Below are 18192 nucleotides of genomic sequence, written 5' to 3' on the forward strand. Positions count from 1 at the left end.
TGTTAAATTTAAACGCTTATTCTTTCCCCAATATGTCTTAAACTCTGCGTCACATGGTTAGTATCGGATACAAATCCTGCACTTTCACGACCATCGGAAAGTCACTGCAGCCTTATCAACAAATGTACTACAGTGTAGATGCTCCTAGACTTACCTGGCATGTCCGGTAGAGCCCATCCCTCTACTTTCTTTGGGGCTACCTGGATGACCTTCTCGGCGTCCCACGTGCGGTCCTGTCAACAGAGAACATTACTTTAAATATCCGAGCAATACACTATTACAAACTTCTATTAAAAATACAATGAAGAATGCAGCAACACAAATGACAAAACATAATCCTTTCTGTGTGGCTCAATCACGTGACTACGTAAATGATAGAACCGTCCATTCAAACGTTAAAAGATAACAAGCGAACGAATGCTTTCCTTCAGTTTGGTTTACGATATTAAAGTGTAAACAGTCGATTAGTCAAATAATCTGAATAATAAACATTTTTAAGGAGAGGATGCTCAAGACAGATCAACTGATCAAAATATCATTGGAAGTCTTCAAAATGCATATTCTGTTTATTCTACGTTTTAGTATAGAGTGCCACACGATGACAGTACATCTGACATAATGGTTATGCAATAGCAAAGTGACCACCTAGCGGGCGAATCAATTACACGTTGTTTCCAAAATCCATATAACTTTTTGGAATCCAACAAAAACAAGGAAGTACATTAGGGGGGAGTTGGGCAAAATTGTAATATAGAGGGTGAATTTAAATGCTTTGTCGGCAAACACGATTACATACGTATCATGCAAATCGTTGAGTGTGATTTGGACACCAGGGTCAAGAAATACAGAATAGTTTTGTTTTCATTTTGGATTTCAAGCTGCCAATTCTTTTTTGAGTGATGAACCTGAAAGATTTGACCCACTCTGAAACTGTATCCAAGTCAGCGTACACTTGATTCTTTGTGACTATCAGTAGTATTCCACGGAATCCATCAGTATCTTGAAATACACATTTCAATTGACAGTCAGAGTATCTCCTTACTTAGGCTTTATATGAAAAGTTATTGTAACTTTACAAAATGGATACTATTTATCTCATTCACCCCTGAGACCACATTTGAACTCCTCCAATCCAAATGGTGGAATAGTTCTCTATGAAATTTCAGGGTTGAATGAGTTAAAGCGTCAGTTGTTAGGGGATATAGAATAAGAACTGACTGAAGGAAGATTTTTCAACCGTTGTGGTATTTGCATGAAGCTTCAAAAGTTGGAACCTTGTTGAAACACACGTTCCTTATATTACTGGGGGGAAAATGACCAAAGAATCGCAGTTTATGTATAAGGCATCGGACAAGTGTGTCATTGTTGGAGGTTCGCATACAAGCAAACTGCTTCCCCCGGCTGTAAATTGATATAGAGAAAACGTGACACCGTTTGGATAAAAAATTGCTACATACAAGCTTACCCTTTGTTTTAGGAACCGTTTCAAAAAGAATGTTTGGAAATCGCAGCAGAGAGAATCAAAGGCCATATAAAGCATTTAAAGCCGTCCATTTCTTCTCCGCTTTATTTATTACTTGTCCATAGTTTGATCTAATTCCGCTGTCAAATGGTTTTGTTGAAAACAGTAAGTTAAGTAACGCACCTCTTTACGGAAGAAGCGGAAGACGGAAGAGCTAAGAGCACAGCCGACGTAACCCTCTGTAGCCAATGGGTCGTGAAGGAAGCGGATCTCTAGAGGGATGTGGCCATCCGGTCCCAGCTTTATCGTTTGCTGAAGTTCGCGTGTCGTCCAATCCCACACATTCAATGCGTTGCCGTAGTTTCCTGGCTCATAATAAATAGATGTAGAGATAACCAAAGTTGTGATAATCGTTTAAGTTGTTACATTAATGAATCCCCGAACTAATACCCTTCTTCGTTCATCTATCAAGCTGTTTGTAATATCGACAGAAGAATTAATGTGAATTCAGGAAAAAAATATACTTATTTGTTGTTCACATCTATACTAAGTAATACTCCATACGAACTTTGAATTAGGATTATATTGATGAGTAACAGGCAGAACTGTTTGTGTGATATTTGAAGCTTAACAGTTTAAGTTGGAACCTCGTTTTCTTGTAATGTCATTGACCATTTAAACAAATCGAAAAATAAAGTTCTTGCACATTTTGGTCACCAGTTGGATCTTGAGTAAGAGGTTGACAAACGTACAGAAAATTCGTAAGCGAATATGATTTTACGTCATTAGAAGAAGACCCATTGTACAATACAACATGATTAACATGTAAGGTCAGTATTACACCATTACAGACTTACCCGCGGTGACATCGGCAGGGTTAAAACCGTTCCGGAAGCATTTAGGGGCGCCCCATTCTGTACTGATCATAACGTTGTGGTAGGGTTGGTACCAGAAGTCGTAACCGAATTTGACACTCTCTTTCTCCCAGTTTCCCTTGACGATAAATGTTTTGCCGTCCACAAGTATGAAACCACCTACAACACAATAAAGTACAACAGTTGTATCATCTACCCTGACAGATTTATATTTCAATCTACAAATGTATCCAACACAGTGGGGTAAAACAAATGTATTGTCTCCTAGGAAGGGCGGTGCTACTCATAGCAGATTAAAACCGGCAGTAGCCTCAGTGGGTTTTTATCCATTGTCGCTATTCATATTGCAATGCATCGCTTGGATACTTCCTGTTTAGACCAAGTATACTTGTTTGTGTGATTTGTAACGAATTGGAAAAAGAAATACATCATAGTTGTTGGCCAGTACAAGTAGTGCTTAATGTATATGTACATTTCCTTTGGCGACTTTTCTTCTTTGGTCTTAATCCGCTGTGGAAATATAGTCCGTAAGCAATGCCAGTAAATTACGATAGCCGAATATCAGTAGTACTCAATGAACATTAAATTCGATTTGATATTTTACGTCAATCGCTTTGTTCACTCTTAATTTTTGTAAAAAACTTACATATTGAAATATCTACCCAGCTGTAAAACTGTATATTTGTTTCTGTAAGTTGGATGTTATTTTTTGGTTAAGTATACATACATGTATAAAAAGTACGTAACGAAATTAGGTACTTACTCACTTAGTTCATACTCCAAGGTCATGCCGTTTATAAAATAATCATAACGGCATGCGACGCTAAACGAAGCGTTGCGAGTACTTTCAGAACTTTGATGTGATCGTATCTTCTACATCAACAAATAATATTGTATTAAATGTCACTACGAATTCACCAAAAAATTATGCAACTGACATTTATAATTTGATGTAACAATTTAGTTATCTCCATGGACGCCAACCTTTTCCGTTTCCATCCGGGTCCCCCATACAGCTGATCATGATATCTCCACTGGCCAGACAATGTGACGTGTGTGGAGCTCCAAGGCCACATTTATCGTGCATCTCCCAGGGCTCAATACTCTGCAATGTTCAAACATACAGGGCTCAATACTCTGTAATGTACAAACAACCAGGACTCAACATTCTGTAATGTACAATCAACCAGCACTCAACATTCTGTAATGTACAAACAACCAGGACTCAATACTCTGTAATGTACAAACAACCAGGGTCCAACACTCTGTAATATATATACAACGAGGGTTCAATACTCTGTGATATATATACAACGAAGGTTCACTACTGTGTGATATATATAAAACGAGGGTTCAATACTCTGTCATATATATACAACGAGGGTTCAACACTGTCATATATATACAACGAGGGTTCAACACTCTGTCATATATATACAACGAGGGTTCAACACTCTGTCATATATATACAGCGAGGGTTCAATACTCTGTAATATACAACCAGGGTTCAATACTCTGTAAAGTACAAACAACCAGGACTCAATACTCTGTAATGAACAAACAACCAGGACTCAATAATCTGTAATGTACAAACAATCAAAGATCAATACTCTGTAATATACGACCAAGGTTCAATACTCTGTAAAGTACAAACAGACAGGTCTCAACACTCTGTAATGTACAAACAACCAGGTTTAAATACTCTGTAATATATATACAACCAGGGTTCAACTGTATGTGATATATACAACCATGGTTCAATAGTATGTGATATATACAGCCAAGACTCATTACTCTGTAATATATATCATCAAGGGTTCAATAATCTGTGATATATATTCAACCAGGGTTCAATATTCTGTGATATATACAACCAAGACCCAATACTCTGTAATATGCAGACAACCAGGGTTCAATACTCTGTAAATTACAGACAAGCCTCAATACTCTGTTATGTACAAACAACCAGGACACAATACTCTGTAATGTACAATCAACCAGGGTTCAATATTCTCTAATAAACAACCAGGGTCCAATACTCTGTAATGTACAAACAACCAGGACCCAATACTCTGTAATGCACAAACAACCAGGACCCAATACTCTGTAATGTACAAACAACCAGGACTCAATACTCTGTAAAGTACAAACAACCAGGACTCAATACTCTGTAATGAACAAACAACCAGGGTTTCAATACTCTGTAATATACAACCAGGGTTCAATAGTATGTACTATATACAACCAGGCCTAAATACTCTGTAATATGCAAACAATCATGGGCCAATACTTTATGATATACGAACAATCAGGATTCAATACTCTGTGATAGTGTACAGCCAGGGCTTAATACTCTGTAATGTACATACAACCAGGGCTCAATATTCTGTAATGTACATACAACCAGGGCTCAATACTCTATAATGTATATACAACCAGGCCTCAATACTCTGTAATGTACGTACAACCAGGACTCAATACTCTAATATATATGCACACAGCTAGGACTCCATACCTTAAAACATATACAGCCAGGGCTGTATACTCTAAAGTACACATATAACCAGAGTTTGGTACTCTGTAAAATACAAATAATCAGAGCTCAGTTTTACAATTCTGGATTCAATAAGCTGAAACATACAAACACCTAGGTTCCTTTACTCTCTAATTTACACACAATCAGGACAGTCACCCACCGTATCGAGAGTAGGCGCTCTTGAAGCGTCGCCGACGTTCACTACGTATATCCGGTCGCTGTTGACGCAGGGCAGTATCAGTCTATCTCGACGCTGAGTTTTGTCACCATGACAACTGGAGCACGTGTTCCAACCGGAGTGATGAAGCTCGTCACTCACATTTGGCATGGGAAGACGATGTATCACCTGAAAAAACCCACAGGACCTAAGGTTAATAAAAGTAACTAATGTAATTTCAATTCCAGGTGTACCACTTCATTACCGTGATACCTGTAGTTACAATGCAATGAATTAACAGCAGTCCGTGTGTAACTGTAATGAGTAAGTTATCTGTAATCCGTGTGTTACCTGTAATTAGTTAAAATATCTGTAATGCATGTGTTACCTGTAATTAGTGAGTTATTTGTAAATCGTGTGTAACCTGTAATGAGTGAAATATCTGCAACCCGTGTTACCTGTAATTAGTGAAATATCTGTCATCAGTGTGTGACCAATACTTATTCAATTATCTGTAATCCCGTATTACCTGTAATTAGTGAGTTATCTGTAATCCCGTGTCACCTGTAATTAGTGAGTTATCTGTAATCCCGTGTTACCTGTAATTAGTGAGTTATCTGTAATCCCGTGTTACCTGTTATTAGTGAGTTATCTGTAATCCCGTGTTACCCGTAAGTAGTGAGTTATCTGTCATCAGTGTGTGACCAATACTTATTTAATTATCTGTAATCCCGTGTTACCTGTAATTAGTGAGTTATCTGTAAATCCCGTGTTACCTGTAAGAAGTGAGTTATCTGTAAATCCCGTGTTACCTGTAATTAGTGAGTTATCTGTAATCCCGTGCTACCTGTAATTAGTGAATTATCTGTCATCAGTGTGTGACCAATAATTATTCAATAATCTGTCATCAGTGTTTGGCCACTAATCATTTAATTATCTGTCATGAGTGTGTTACTTGCAATAAGTAAATTATGTAAGATATGTGTGTTACCTGTTTATTGTGAATTATGTAAGATATGTGTGTTACCTGTTTATCCTGTGATGAGGGAATTCCTGTATTTTCGGTGAATATTTAGTATAGGATCCGTCATTCGTGTGACTTGTTAATTGCGTGTTACCTAATTTACATCCGTGTCAGTACGTGACCTTCAATTCATGTTACATGTACCTGTATCTAATTTCTTACCTTTACATGTGTAACTACGTTTAGTATATGATATGTGACAGGTGTTACCTGCTATTAGTGGGTTATTAACCAGTAATCCAAGTGTCGATTGTAATTTCGATGTATTAAATACCTATTACCAATACTTGACCCATAGTGTTTTAACTGTAACTTGTATTATACTTTGTGTTTCGCTCATAATCAGGTTCCTTTTTGTTGGATTAGATAGTATTAATTACAATTGTAGTAAAGCTGCATGAAATTAGACTGCCTGTTTGTAATTAGTAAATAGGCATATCCTGTGCCTGATTTGCATACTATATACCTGTAATCAGTATTATTACCTTGCTGTAGGTGGGTGATTTCGGATCGACGTCCACCGTGACGAGGTAATCCGGCTGCTCACCGCGCCTTTCCGGTGGGATGATACAGGGAATGTATACGATCTCCTCCCGGGGAGCCTTCTCCATGGCTTCAAGGGGCGTGGCATACCCGGGACCTTCTCCACAACAAGCTGAGAAGACATAAATGTTACATTAGATTATGTTAGATACATTTTTATCATTTGATTACTTACATTCATCTTTATGTAAATATCATATGGGTCATCATTTATGACATTGAATCCTTATCTCACGTTGTAGACTGCGTTCTAAAATATATCTAAATAGGCGTGCCCTCAGTCATTAAAGATGAAACCAAGTTCAAGTTCAAGTTCATATATTTCCTTAAGCTTTACAGCTCATTAGTTGTGCATATATACAGTGCAACATAAAGTAAACAATTTAACAACAACACGCATACACTCCACGTCCGCACCTACTCCTAGAAGTTTAGAGAGATATGGTGCATTGCTACAAATAATGTAATTTATCGTAGAAAATTATTAGATGATAAGGACATATTAATGTTTTACTGACACACACTAGATACTTAATTCAGTACATTTTGTCGTCTTCTATTAGCGATTCTTACATATTTGGCCAAATTAGTTCTCTCCTTTTTTTCTGTGGATAACAACTTAATGAATGCATACATATTTATATGTCTGATATGGAAAGGTTTAATAAATGAATTGGTTAAATCGGAATGAAGTTGACATTTAAGAACAAAATGAAATTCGTCTTCTACATCATAAGAGGCATATAACGAACAGACCCTGTCCCTGTGTTCAATACCTTGGTATCTACCAGTTTATACATTAAGTTTATGGGAAAAATGTTCTAATCCTTCAGGTGTTGAATATCAATTGACCTTTTTAAGTAAGTTTGCAAACCAAACTCATCAGAGAGATATTTGTATAGATTACATTTGGAAGAAGTGTTAATTTATTCGAAACATTCTTATTATTTTCCCAAGAGTTCCTGCCCAATTTTTGTGCGAGTTCCCTTATGAAACCAAAATATGCAGCCCCCCCCCCCCTTTTATTGAGAATTATGGATTCACCTGACAACAGAGTTGCTTCATAACTTTTGTACACAAAGTACACACTGTAATATATCCAATACACTATGACTTGAAGTCACAATATACTTAAGTACGTGACAATTGCAAGTTGTGTATTCACAAAAATTGGCATAAGAAGTATTTTTTTCCCAAAGACAATTAATTTGCTTTTCATGTTGTTATTCACCATATCAGAATTGCAATTTTTACTGGTATGATAGGAAAAAAAATATAAAACATTGTGTACCCTTGTAAAATCTCCAGTAAACCATGGCTCAATTCAAAATGGCTTTTATGCCCCTGCTTCTAGGTATCGGGAGCATTATTAGTTATCTCTATATTAGGAGGGGTCTACGGCCTCATAGACCCCGTCTTATTTTTATAGACCCCAAGCCGAAGGCTTAAAACAAAAGGGGTCTATTTGACACATTCACCTTTTTCCCCAGAGTTATGTGCCTTGCTTATGCGGAAAATAGCAAAATGTAAGGTTTCAAAACAACATAAGTATTCCTTTCCTTTTTTATCAGGTGATACGAAAAAGGCTGCAGTGTGGTTTTGACACTTGTAATGGTTACTCCAAAATTTTTACTCTTTATGCAATAAGGTATTTCAAGTTAAATTATTGCTAAGCCGAACCATTAGTTAGAGCGGGGGCATCTGGCATTCTCTTCTGTGTTTTTAACTTATATTATATTTTCTTTTACAGGCTGAAATCATGAATGCCTGTTCATTTTCATCAATCAGTCAACACATAAGCTGTGGACCAAATTTTGCAATATTTCACCACCTACAAAATGCCTGCTGTTAACAACATGTAAGGATAATATTACTTCGCATCTACGATCGTGCCATATTGCCCTGCCAACCATAGATTCAGAATGTGAAAAGTTTGACAAAAGAAAAAAACCTGGCCATAAATTTGACCCAGAAGAAGTCTCTCAGGAAATGCGACGAATTAAAACTAAAAATGGGAAAAAACGGTTTTCCAAAAATGAGTTTCTCTCAGCCAAGCATATCGCAAGTTACTTTAGCCGTCTTGTCTTAACAAAGCAAAGCCTCGGGTATCTAGCTCAATATTTTGTCCCTTGGGTTTGAATAACCTTACCCATACCTCACATCAGGGATGGATTCTATTAATCTTGCTCAAAGGTACTGTACAACACTGTGCCGTACCGTGACTCGAACACGCAAACCTTCGGTCACGAGCCCGGCGTCCTACCACTAGACTACCGTGCCCCCTAACTATCACTACCTTCTCTTTAACAATTTGTCCCATAATTTTTGACGATTCACAAAATCGAATGCCTTTCTATAATCAACAATACAGCAATCCACGCGCCAGTCTATACCTAGGAGCTCAAACAAGAAATCCCTGAGATTAATGATGATGATGATGATGATGATGATGATGATGATGATGAAGATATGATGATGATGATGCTGACTTCGCAGACCCAAACCCTCATTCTGTAGGACAAACTTCCGCTACTTCTTTCGTCGATATACAAATCACCCATTGCCTGTGCGCTTTGTTCTATACCGTCTGCCATTAGCCTGACACCATTGAGCTCCTTTTCCATACCGCTGTCCTTGCATCCTAGCTATTTCATAGAAAATTCAATTTGGTCAAATTATTTTTCCAATCATGTAATTTTTTATAATTTGTGTATCTATTGCCGACAATCTGGTTCCCATGGCACATTCCAACGCGTCACCATTTCCGCTATACTCTTATGCGACACCCCTTCCATAACAACCTGTGCCTCAGCTGACGCGTTCGAAATTGTCTTAAAATGTTCCTCTATAAGTCACTAAGTCTACTCATGTTACACATGTACAGGTATGGATGTGCCCGTGTATACATAATAACACTAGATACACAACTTTCTCCTATGTGGAGGAGAAGAACTAAGTTTCTCCCATATTAAATTATGTATTACAGTTAGATGTGCAGGTATGGGGTGGGGGATATATAATTTGTCGGTGGGGATAGGCCCAACCACTCTTGTATATCTCTTACCCTGTTGGGGTACATGGTATTATGTATAGAGGATCTGTAATATTGAATTTATTGAACGAGTTTATTAATTGCATATGAAATTAATTAACGAGTTTAATAAATTCAATATTACATGAACACGAGTGTTCGATTCTATTTATTATATAATTCGAGAAACACTCTTTTTCTTGACACGTCTCCTCTATATAAATTGTACCGATGGCTGACGAAAGGTCGCATTACATACATTTTGTTTGGAGCTCACTGCGCCACAAAAAATAGTTTCAGAAACCTCTTCCCGAGAACCTTTTCGATGAACAAACAATCATTTAGGGTTTCATCATCAACCAATGTTTTAATAAATATCATCACAACATCAATGATAATTTTTTATACGAAATCCAGTCAACAATTTGGCATTTACGAAAATAGCAGTAACGTCACATATTTTGCACAACGGCGCGTGCACTGTCAAGGTAAAGGTCATCATAATACACATCGAAGTCGGCACCTTTTAAAAGTATACAGGCTAGGGCTTGGCGTGATTGTCACTCTCTATAACACAAGCGTATTTCTTTGGAGAGGGTTGTTGGATAATGTGAACCTCGATGTTTCCGCCTGTCACTGAGCAAGAAAATATACTGTGGAATCCGCCATGAAACTGGAACATTGGTAACCAAAGTTGACTGGTTACACGTGTTCGCCATTGATTGTGTGTATGTCGGAGAAGTTCAAGTGGAATTTGAACATGCAGGTGTTAAATTTATAATATTGAATTTATTAAACTCGTTTGTTAATTTTATTCTCCCACTGCCCCTGCCTCTGCTATCAACGCAGACAGTAATTCGGCCAGCCATTTTGTTAACAAACGTAGAAGTTGTAGTACCTAGGAATATGACCTGTTTCCCACGGTGACAAGACTAATTTGCATGTTTATTGTTCGTGTGCTATATCGTTTTTATTGGACGGCAATATTGCACGGAAATAGCCGGCAATATTGCACGGAAATAGCCTGTATTTTATAATGAATATGCATATTATAGTCCTGCTACTAGTAAAAAAATTTTTTATCGAGCACAATTGTTTTGAGACCTTTATAAAGACTGGTTAATAACATTACATGTCTGAAGATATGAACTAGTGTGATTGTTCTTATAACGTGTCTAATAAGTCATCTAAGTTTTGGCTAGACACATTTTATATTCAAAAGTACATGTATTGTGATTTTATGAATACTATGTGTTTGACACGAAAGTAAAATATTTGAAATTTGAACTTTGAATATTTGAACTTTGATTTCGCTAACCACTGTAACGTGACGTGTCACCGATCGTGCCCTGCGCTTACCTGGCGATTAGCGACAGGTTTAGTGAAGCTATGTGTATTATGACAGGTTCAGTGAATCTATGTGTAGTATGACAGGTTCAGTGAACATGGTGTGTTCTCCTTTCTCCAATTTAAAAAAACAACCCATAGTAATGTTGTGATAGCAGTTATAGTCTGTTTCATATATATTTTACCTGGTTTATAGCTGTGTTCTCCCACATTACCTGTATCATATATACAGTACTGTCATATACATGTAGCTTTGATTGTCTGTTTTCATCATTTTTAGCCATTTTTTTCCATATCATATACCATTTTCATCAGCTAGATCTATACAAAACAGTAACGTGAAATCCACGAATACGTATAATTTACTTTAATAATGTAATACATGATCTCTGTCTTTACTGATTATATTTGTCATAAATTGCTTGCTAAATTTAGTTCTATTTTATGAAATATATATAACATACATGTAAATTTATAGTAAAAATGTATAAAATAGAGTTGCTTCCCCTTTCTACACTTTGCCTTTATTTTTTTCGTCCGGAAATAGACGTTCAGTGGAGAAACAGGAAGTGTATCCTTGAAGCAAAGACCATGGTGTTTCAGCCCATGCATGACTATCTTCATATAGTGAAAACAAAACGAAATAATTGACATTTTTGAAAGTCTGGATATAGTCTTTGTATTATTTATGCATCACCGTGACTCATAAGAGAAGCAATTGAAAATGCATTTATGACGAAATTAACAATAATTTTCCAGACAATCAACCTAAGTTCAACGCCATTTTTCGGCAACGTATTACTTTTTCACAACGCGTGCCGATTTATAACTAGTTACAGACAGATACTGTTTAATTTTATTTGGCATCATGATCATTACCTATCAAACCTCGGTGACAGTTACAAAATTTGAAATTCAATCCGGTGTTTCAGGATGGAACAGTAATTGAGACTACATATCCATATCAAGACAATTTCAGTTACATCAAAGTATAACAATGTTTTCTTTTTTTTAATTTAATGTTTTACCTAACATCTCTATACATTTACTTAGACTAATCGTCAAACATGTAATATGCACCTTTTTCTATAGTAATTACCAAACAGTTTTCCCCCCAGCTTATCTCAATCATTCTTTTTGTGCCCCGACGGAAGCACACAGTGGGTTTAATTCTTAATATCAATAAGCAATACATTGTAACTGGAATCGTGCATATATTTGTTCATAATTCCAGTAAATATTACGAAAATCAGGAAATATATTTGTTAAATATTCCTATAACTAGCACAGCATTTCCTATTGGTGAACAGGTAAATACAGGTAAATAATCTACCTCTACTCTACCAGAACAGACTATAATGACACCTCTATTGTTTTCCAGTGTTTATATAATTCCTTTGATCAGAAAAAAGGTGGGAGAAAGGAGAACAAACCATATATGTACTAGATACGCACACCATGATTAGTAATGAATCGGCAACTGTTCAAAAACAACTTCAGATACAACAATTCCAAACTGGTACCTTGTTTAAACGTATATTGATGTACGCCTGTAGTGTCGTTCTTCTCCTTCAGAATAATCTTATGCACACGGTATTTGCAAAATATTATGGGATGTGAAACTTGTCAACTATCATGAGCGGCGTCATCTTGCAAAAATTTAAAGATGAAACCAGATGTGAATTGAACACTAAAGGAAATAGAAAAAAATGAAAATTTTAAACCAAAATTCGGAGCTAAGATTTAGTTTCGATTGTATAATTTGTGAAATTCAAATAGGAACAATTTCCACACGGGGGGTTTTGCCAGGCAAGGCGCTACATGTCGAAAACAAAACGGTGGTTTTTTGGCAGTTGAAAGAAAATATAAAAATCTTAACTGTAGTTCGATCTTGCGTTCCAAAGTGAAGGGCACAAAAGAAAATCCTCACAATAACGATGGGGATTCCCACAGTAGATGCCTCTTACAAGATGTAGTTGGCAATAACAGGTGTATGCTTATCTAAATGCCCGACCTGCAGTGGTGACTGGAGGTAATGGTAACAGCTTTACGCAAACAAACCTCGACACGTGTTCCAAATAAGCATTTCCATACATGTACACTTTAATGTGACAATATCCTTCTATGTCCTTTTATCTGCAGTGCATAAGTACATAACCTGATTACTATTGATAATATGAAAAGGCAAATCCTTAAAAGAGCGAAGCTTTTGTTGATCTCTTATATTTACTGATTCAGAATGAGATAATACTGCTTTCAGAATGAGATAAGATAAAATTTATCTAAAGTCGGCTAGTCGAGGGTTAACAATAAAACACAAACTCTAATGAGCTTAAGACAGACATAACAATAGGGGGGATCGGAGCAAATTCGGCCCTGTTTTTAAAGTCCGTTTTGGGAAGTATGGCAGCACGTCAGTTTTTGAACATTATTTAATTTTCCCTGTCGGATGATCTGATGGCAGAACGAGCCCCGCCATGGGATAAGTTCGGACAGGCATTCGGGTAAATTCGGCCCCATTGGAATCAGCTTAATTATGACGTTATAAAGCATGCAACGTCAGATTTTACCGCCAATTTTACGACTTTTTATGTGTTACATGGGCCGAACTTGCCACGGTATCATTGGCCGAAACTGTCCGGGCCCAAATTGATATTTCAATAAATTCTTATCGCACAGCAATATGGTAGTGAGCGCTTGGCTTGGCTTTTATGTATATCATTTGAAGCTGTCAGTGTGTTACACGTTTGACCGTAAAAAAAATAGCAATTCCGTTTACAGAAAGTTCGCGTAACTAGAAGCGAGATCATGATTTTCTTTCTACCCTCTCAAAAGTAATTTTCTCCTGTGTAGTAATTTTAAATTAGGGTTTTCCCGCTATTTTTTCGTGTGAATGCCCAGCCAACTAAACTGCTAAGATCTTTAAAGTTGTAAATTAAATATTAGCTCAAAAACAAAAATTTCAGGGGTGGCCGAACTTGCGCCGGTCTCCCGTATGTAGCTTTTTTGTATCGTCGATGATTGTTAAAAATGTATTCGCAATATATATTTTGCATCAATGACGCCATTTTCAAAGCTAAAGTAGATATTTGCTCTTGTGAGTAACGTATATGATGGGTCGGGTGGCGCAGTGTATAGTGCGCTCGTCTTCACCAAGATGGCCGGATTCAATCCCGGTTACCTGCCCGACCACGCGGGTTTTCTCCGGATTCTCCGGCTTCCCCTCACATTAAGAATTAAATCTTCTGTGTGCTTCCGTCAGGTCACAAAAAAAAATATTGAAATAAGTTTGGGAAAACTGTTTTGTAATTGCTATAGAAAAAAGTGCATATTACATATTTGAATCCCCCTCCCCCCCAAAAAAAACAACAAAAAAACATTGTAATACTTTGATGTAACAGAAATAGTAGTTATATCGATATATAGTCTGAATTCCTGTTCCATCCTGAAACCCCGGATTGAATTTCAAGTTTTGTAACTGTCACTGAGGTTTGATAGGTAACTTGATGCCAAATAAAATTAAACAGTTTCTGTCTGTAACTAGTTATAAATCGGCATGCGTTGTGAAAAAGTGATACGTTGCTGAAAATGGCGTTGAACTTGGGTTCGTTGTCTGGACAATTATTGTTGATTTCGACATAAATGAATTATCCAATATTTCTTTTATGAGTGGTGATGCATACATAAATTATGTTAAGACTATAACCAGACTTTCAAAAATGTTAACTATTTCGTTCATATACACAACAAATCGAATCAAAAGCTGATACAATTTTAGACGATGACAAATAAATGTACACGTTGACCTATTGGTTTAATGCGTCTCTTTTTGAAAATATCTCCCGGTAGAAATTTTAACAGAACATGGTTGATGACAAAAGGATCTTCAGAAAACATCCGCGTGTTTACTTTTTGTGCCTGTGGCAAAAACTGATATTAAAAAGTCATGAAGAGCCGACAAAGATGTAAATACAACGGCTATCACTTTCAAGATTTTCCGGTTATTTTTCATCCTTCCGGAAATAACCGATCAAGGCCAATGGAGTGGGACGTGCTTGTGACGTCATAGTATGATGATCTCCGACGACGTTTCATGCCTGCTACATATGTAGTATCAACATTTTTTTTTTTATCTAATTTAACTCAGAATCTAATTTAACTCAGAATGTTTATAGGATTTTACCTAAATAAATAAGTAATAAAACATGGGTATTGTTTTCACTATACAAAGATGTTCATGCATGGGTTGAAACACAATTGTCTTTGCTTCAAGGATACACTCCCTGTTTCCCCACTGGACGTCTGCTTCCCGACGAAAACAATTAAAGGTAATGTGTAGAAAGGGGAAGCAACTCTGTTTACGCACGCATGTGTTACCATTAAAGAGCTTCGCTCGGTCGCCTTTAGCGCCCGAGAGCTACGCTCTTATAATCATATAACAAGTCCCTGGGGAAGCAGCTCTATGAAAAGCATTATTTAAAGAGTTTCCCGGCACTATTATCGACGCTAATTTTGTTTTATTTTCTTAAAATTAAAAACAAATAAATTCAAAAATGATAGCATTGTTTGACCCTCTTTTTTTGTGCACGAAAGAGCGCGAGACGTCAACCTTTTGACAGACAATTTTGAAATGTATGGAGGACAAACCCATATTGCATTATGTTTATCATAAAAACGAAAATACAAGCAATGGCGTTAAAGTTAACTCGATTAAAGCAAAAAGAAGAGGCATCGCAACAATCTCTATCGAGATTTCCAATGATGGAAGATTACTGTGATTACTGTGAATAAACTGTTAAGTTGTGGCCGACATACTGGTATAGCGCACCGTGATCATTTGGTCTGCGACAGGCTGTGACATCTATATATGCAGTTTATTTCTTTAGTATCTCCTTATATGTAAGAATTTACATGTGTGATCTGGATCAGGGAGCCGTATATATGCTCTACTTGTTTTGTGTCCATATGTCCGACAAACATTTATAGCAGCATAATACCTGAATACTACAGTATATATATTGCAGTACCCAACGCAGGAATTATTTTACTCATTCTATAGGCAACTGGGGCGAGGCCAAAGAGCGAGATGCCTTGCTTGAACACACAAAAACAGTCCTTTATCTTGGTTTGTCCGACCATGCCATTCATCGCCTATCGAACCAACAACTGATTATCACGGCAATTATCAACCACGCGGCACTGTCTATACGCCGATACACAGGTAAATTCACCAAATTTTCAAACAGAAAAACAAAACAATTACACTTTTTGTTGCATTCCATTGTTTGCTTTCATAAGACCCTGTCCTGGACCCGCTCCTAAATGAACCCATACCGAACAAGGGCCCTTGGACACATTAATCTTTGAATCAAGATATGGCGAAACATAGAGCAGATACAGGTAAGTCACCTAGATAGTGACCTAAACGACCTCTAGATAAGTACTCTTCCAAGAGACATACATTGTCATATCTCGTTTTGTTTGGTGTCCTACACAACACGAACACACCAGATAATGATGTGACCCGGCTGTGTCTCCACACTGGTACGTGTGTCTGCATCTGGTAGATTTTATAATGATGGACCGTGTACGATTTCATAAAGATATCTCAGTTCGGACAATAAACTTGGTGATGTAAAATTTGGTAAAGTTAGGCTAGCCCTATCAACTCAACACTTAGCGGAGAAAATATGCCCCAAGTATCGAATTATACTCAACAATGGATTTGCAAAATATGCCTAATGTTGCGATAGAAAAAATAAATACAACATATAAATATTTTAATATTCTGATCATTGCATTATGCAAAATCTTTACAAAATGTTTTAGTTTGAAAATAGAATATGCATTAAACTATAAGGAAGTGCACTTTTTTTTTAGTATTCAAGTATATAAATGCTAGTATTTAAATGTGTAATGAAAAAATTGTATACAATACCATTGCATAGAAAGAAAGAAACAAATAGGAAGGAAGAAAAGAAATGATTTGTTCATTTTTTACAAATGGTTTTGTTTGGTTGGTTGTGTTGTCATCTAATTAATAGCTATGGTCATTTAAGGACGTGCCAGGTTTCGCTGGTGGAGGAACACCGAACTACCCGGAGAAAAACCTCACACATGCGGTCAATATTTCTACTATCGGGAAGTGATGCTCTTTTATTACATACGAAGAGACCGGTTGCAAGCTTCCATATACCTTCCGCAGTTCACTGATACGACTGACTGACCATATGATGGCTATTTTACACTTATACGTATGGGAAATAGCAATGGACCAACAGAGGTACAAGTGATTTAGACGTTTTATGATTCTTTTATTGTCGAAATATAGTTATTTAAAAAAAACACCGGCCTCTGAAGTTTAACATGTACGTACAATTGTATAGATATCAAACCCTGTACACTCGGGTATCATGTCAGCTGTAACACAACGGAGAAAGTTAATTACGGCAAAAAGGGGAATTCCCATAATGACGTCGTAAAGATGACGTAGTTTTACGCACGTCTTTTACTCGTGTTACTGTACAGAAAACTGATGACGGCGTCAGTTCTGACGATTGTAAACAAGGTGCTGTCAGTTAGGATACCATCCTGTCGAAATGAAACTTTTATAGGTTTGTGTGAATATCAACCGAACACACTTGGCATGAATGCTAAACAATGATCAGCGGTGATAAAATTACAAAATAAACTTGACTTGCATGTGTACGACAGCAGTATACTATTATTGTTATGTTAACGCATTAAGCATATGCACGTGACCACGTGTGTTATTGCTTTAATGCATCATTTTATATATAATTATAATAATATCACTTATGAGTCAAGCGAAGAGGATCCTTAGAATGGGACCTGTCCTGGAAAATATCATGACGCATATATTATAAGAAATACATGCAAGTTGATACTTTTTTAGTCAGATTAGGTTTGTCGTCCTTAAAACACCAGCATGTGTTATTCTTGTACAACAAAGCATTCTCTGTTCCCCAGCCCTGTAACATAAATGCATGTTTTGTCTGGGTTCAGATATATTGACACACCCGGTTTGCACATGTACGGCGCACCGTTAAATGCAATGCTATTCTACAGATATGAAAGAAAACACCAAAGTAGAATAATCGTGTACAATATAAACATTTCTCAAAGGATTAAAATAGTCGGCGACTTCCCCAAGCACGAGCATTTGCAATATTCTGACTGAGCATATCCTGCAAGTA

At 36.8% G+C, this 18192-nt stretch overlaps 1 protein-coding gene across 2 annotated transcripts in view; it reads right to left on the reverse strand.

Annotated features, from left to right (window-relative positions):
- The window catches only part of LOC110458354 (selenium-binding protein 1-A-like), a 32966-nt gene that overhangs the window by 12551 nt on the left and 2223 nt on the right, over positions 1-18192 (reverse strand). For both annotated transcript variants that reach the window (XM_021510013.1, XM_021510012.1), the window contains exons 2-7: positions 6540-6709; positions 5034-5219; positions 3322-3442; positions 2320-2496; positions 1646-1827; positions 155-233 (exon numbers count right to left, since the gene is read on the reverse strand). In XM_021510013.1, the coding sequence (XP_021365688.1) occupies positions 155-233; positions 1646-1827; positions 2320-2496; positions 3322-3442; positions 5034-5219; positions 6540-6709 (915 nt within the window). The remainder of the gene's footprint in view (positions 1-154; positions 234-1645; positions 1828-2319; positions 2497-3321; positions 3443-5033; positions 5220-6539; positions 6710-18192) is intronic.

Source organism: Mizuhopecten yessoensis, unplaced genomic scaffold (assembly GCF_002113885.1).
Source record: "Mizuhopecten yessoensis strain PY_sf001 unplaced genomic scaffold, ASM211388v2 scaffold9561, whole genome shotgun sequence".
NCBI lineage: Eukaryota > Metazoa > Mollusca > Bivalvia > Pectinida > Pectinidae > Mizuhopecten > Mizuhopecten yessoensis.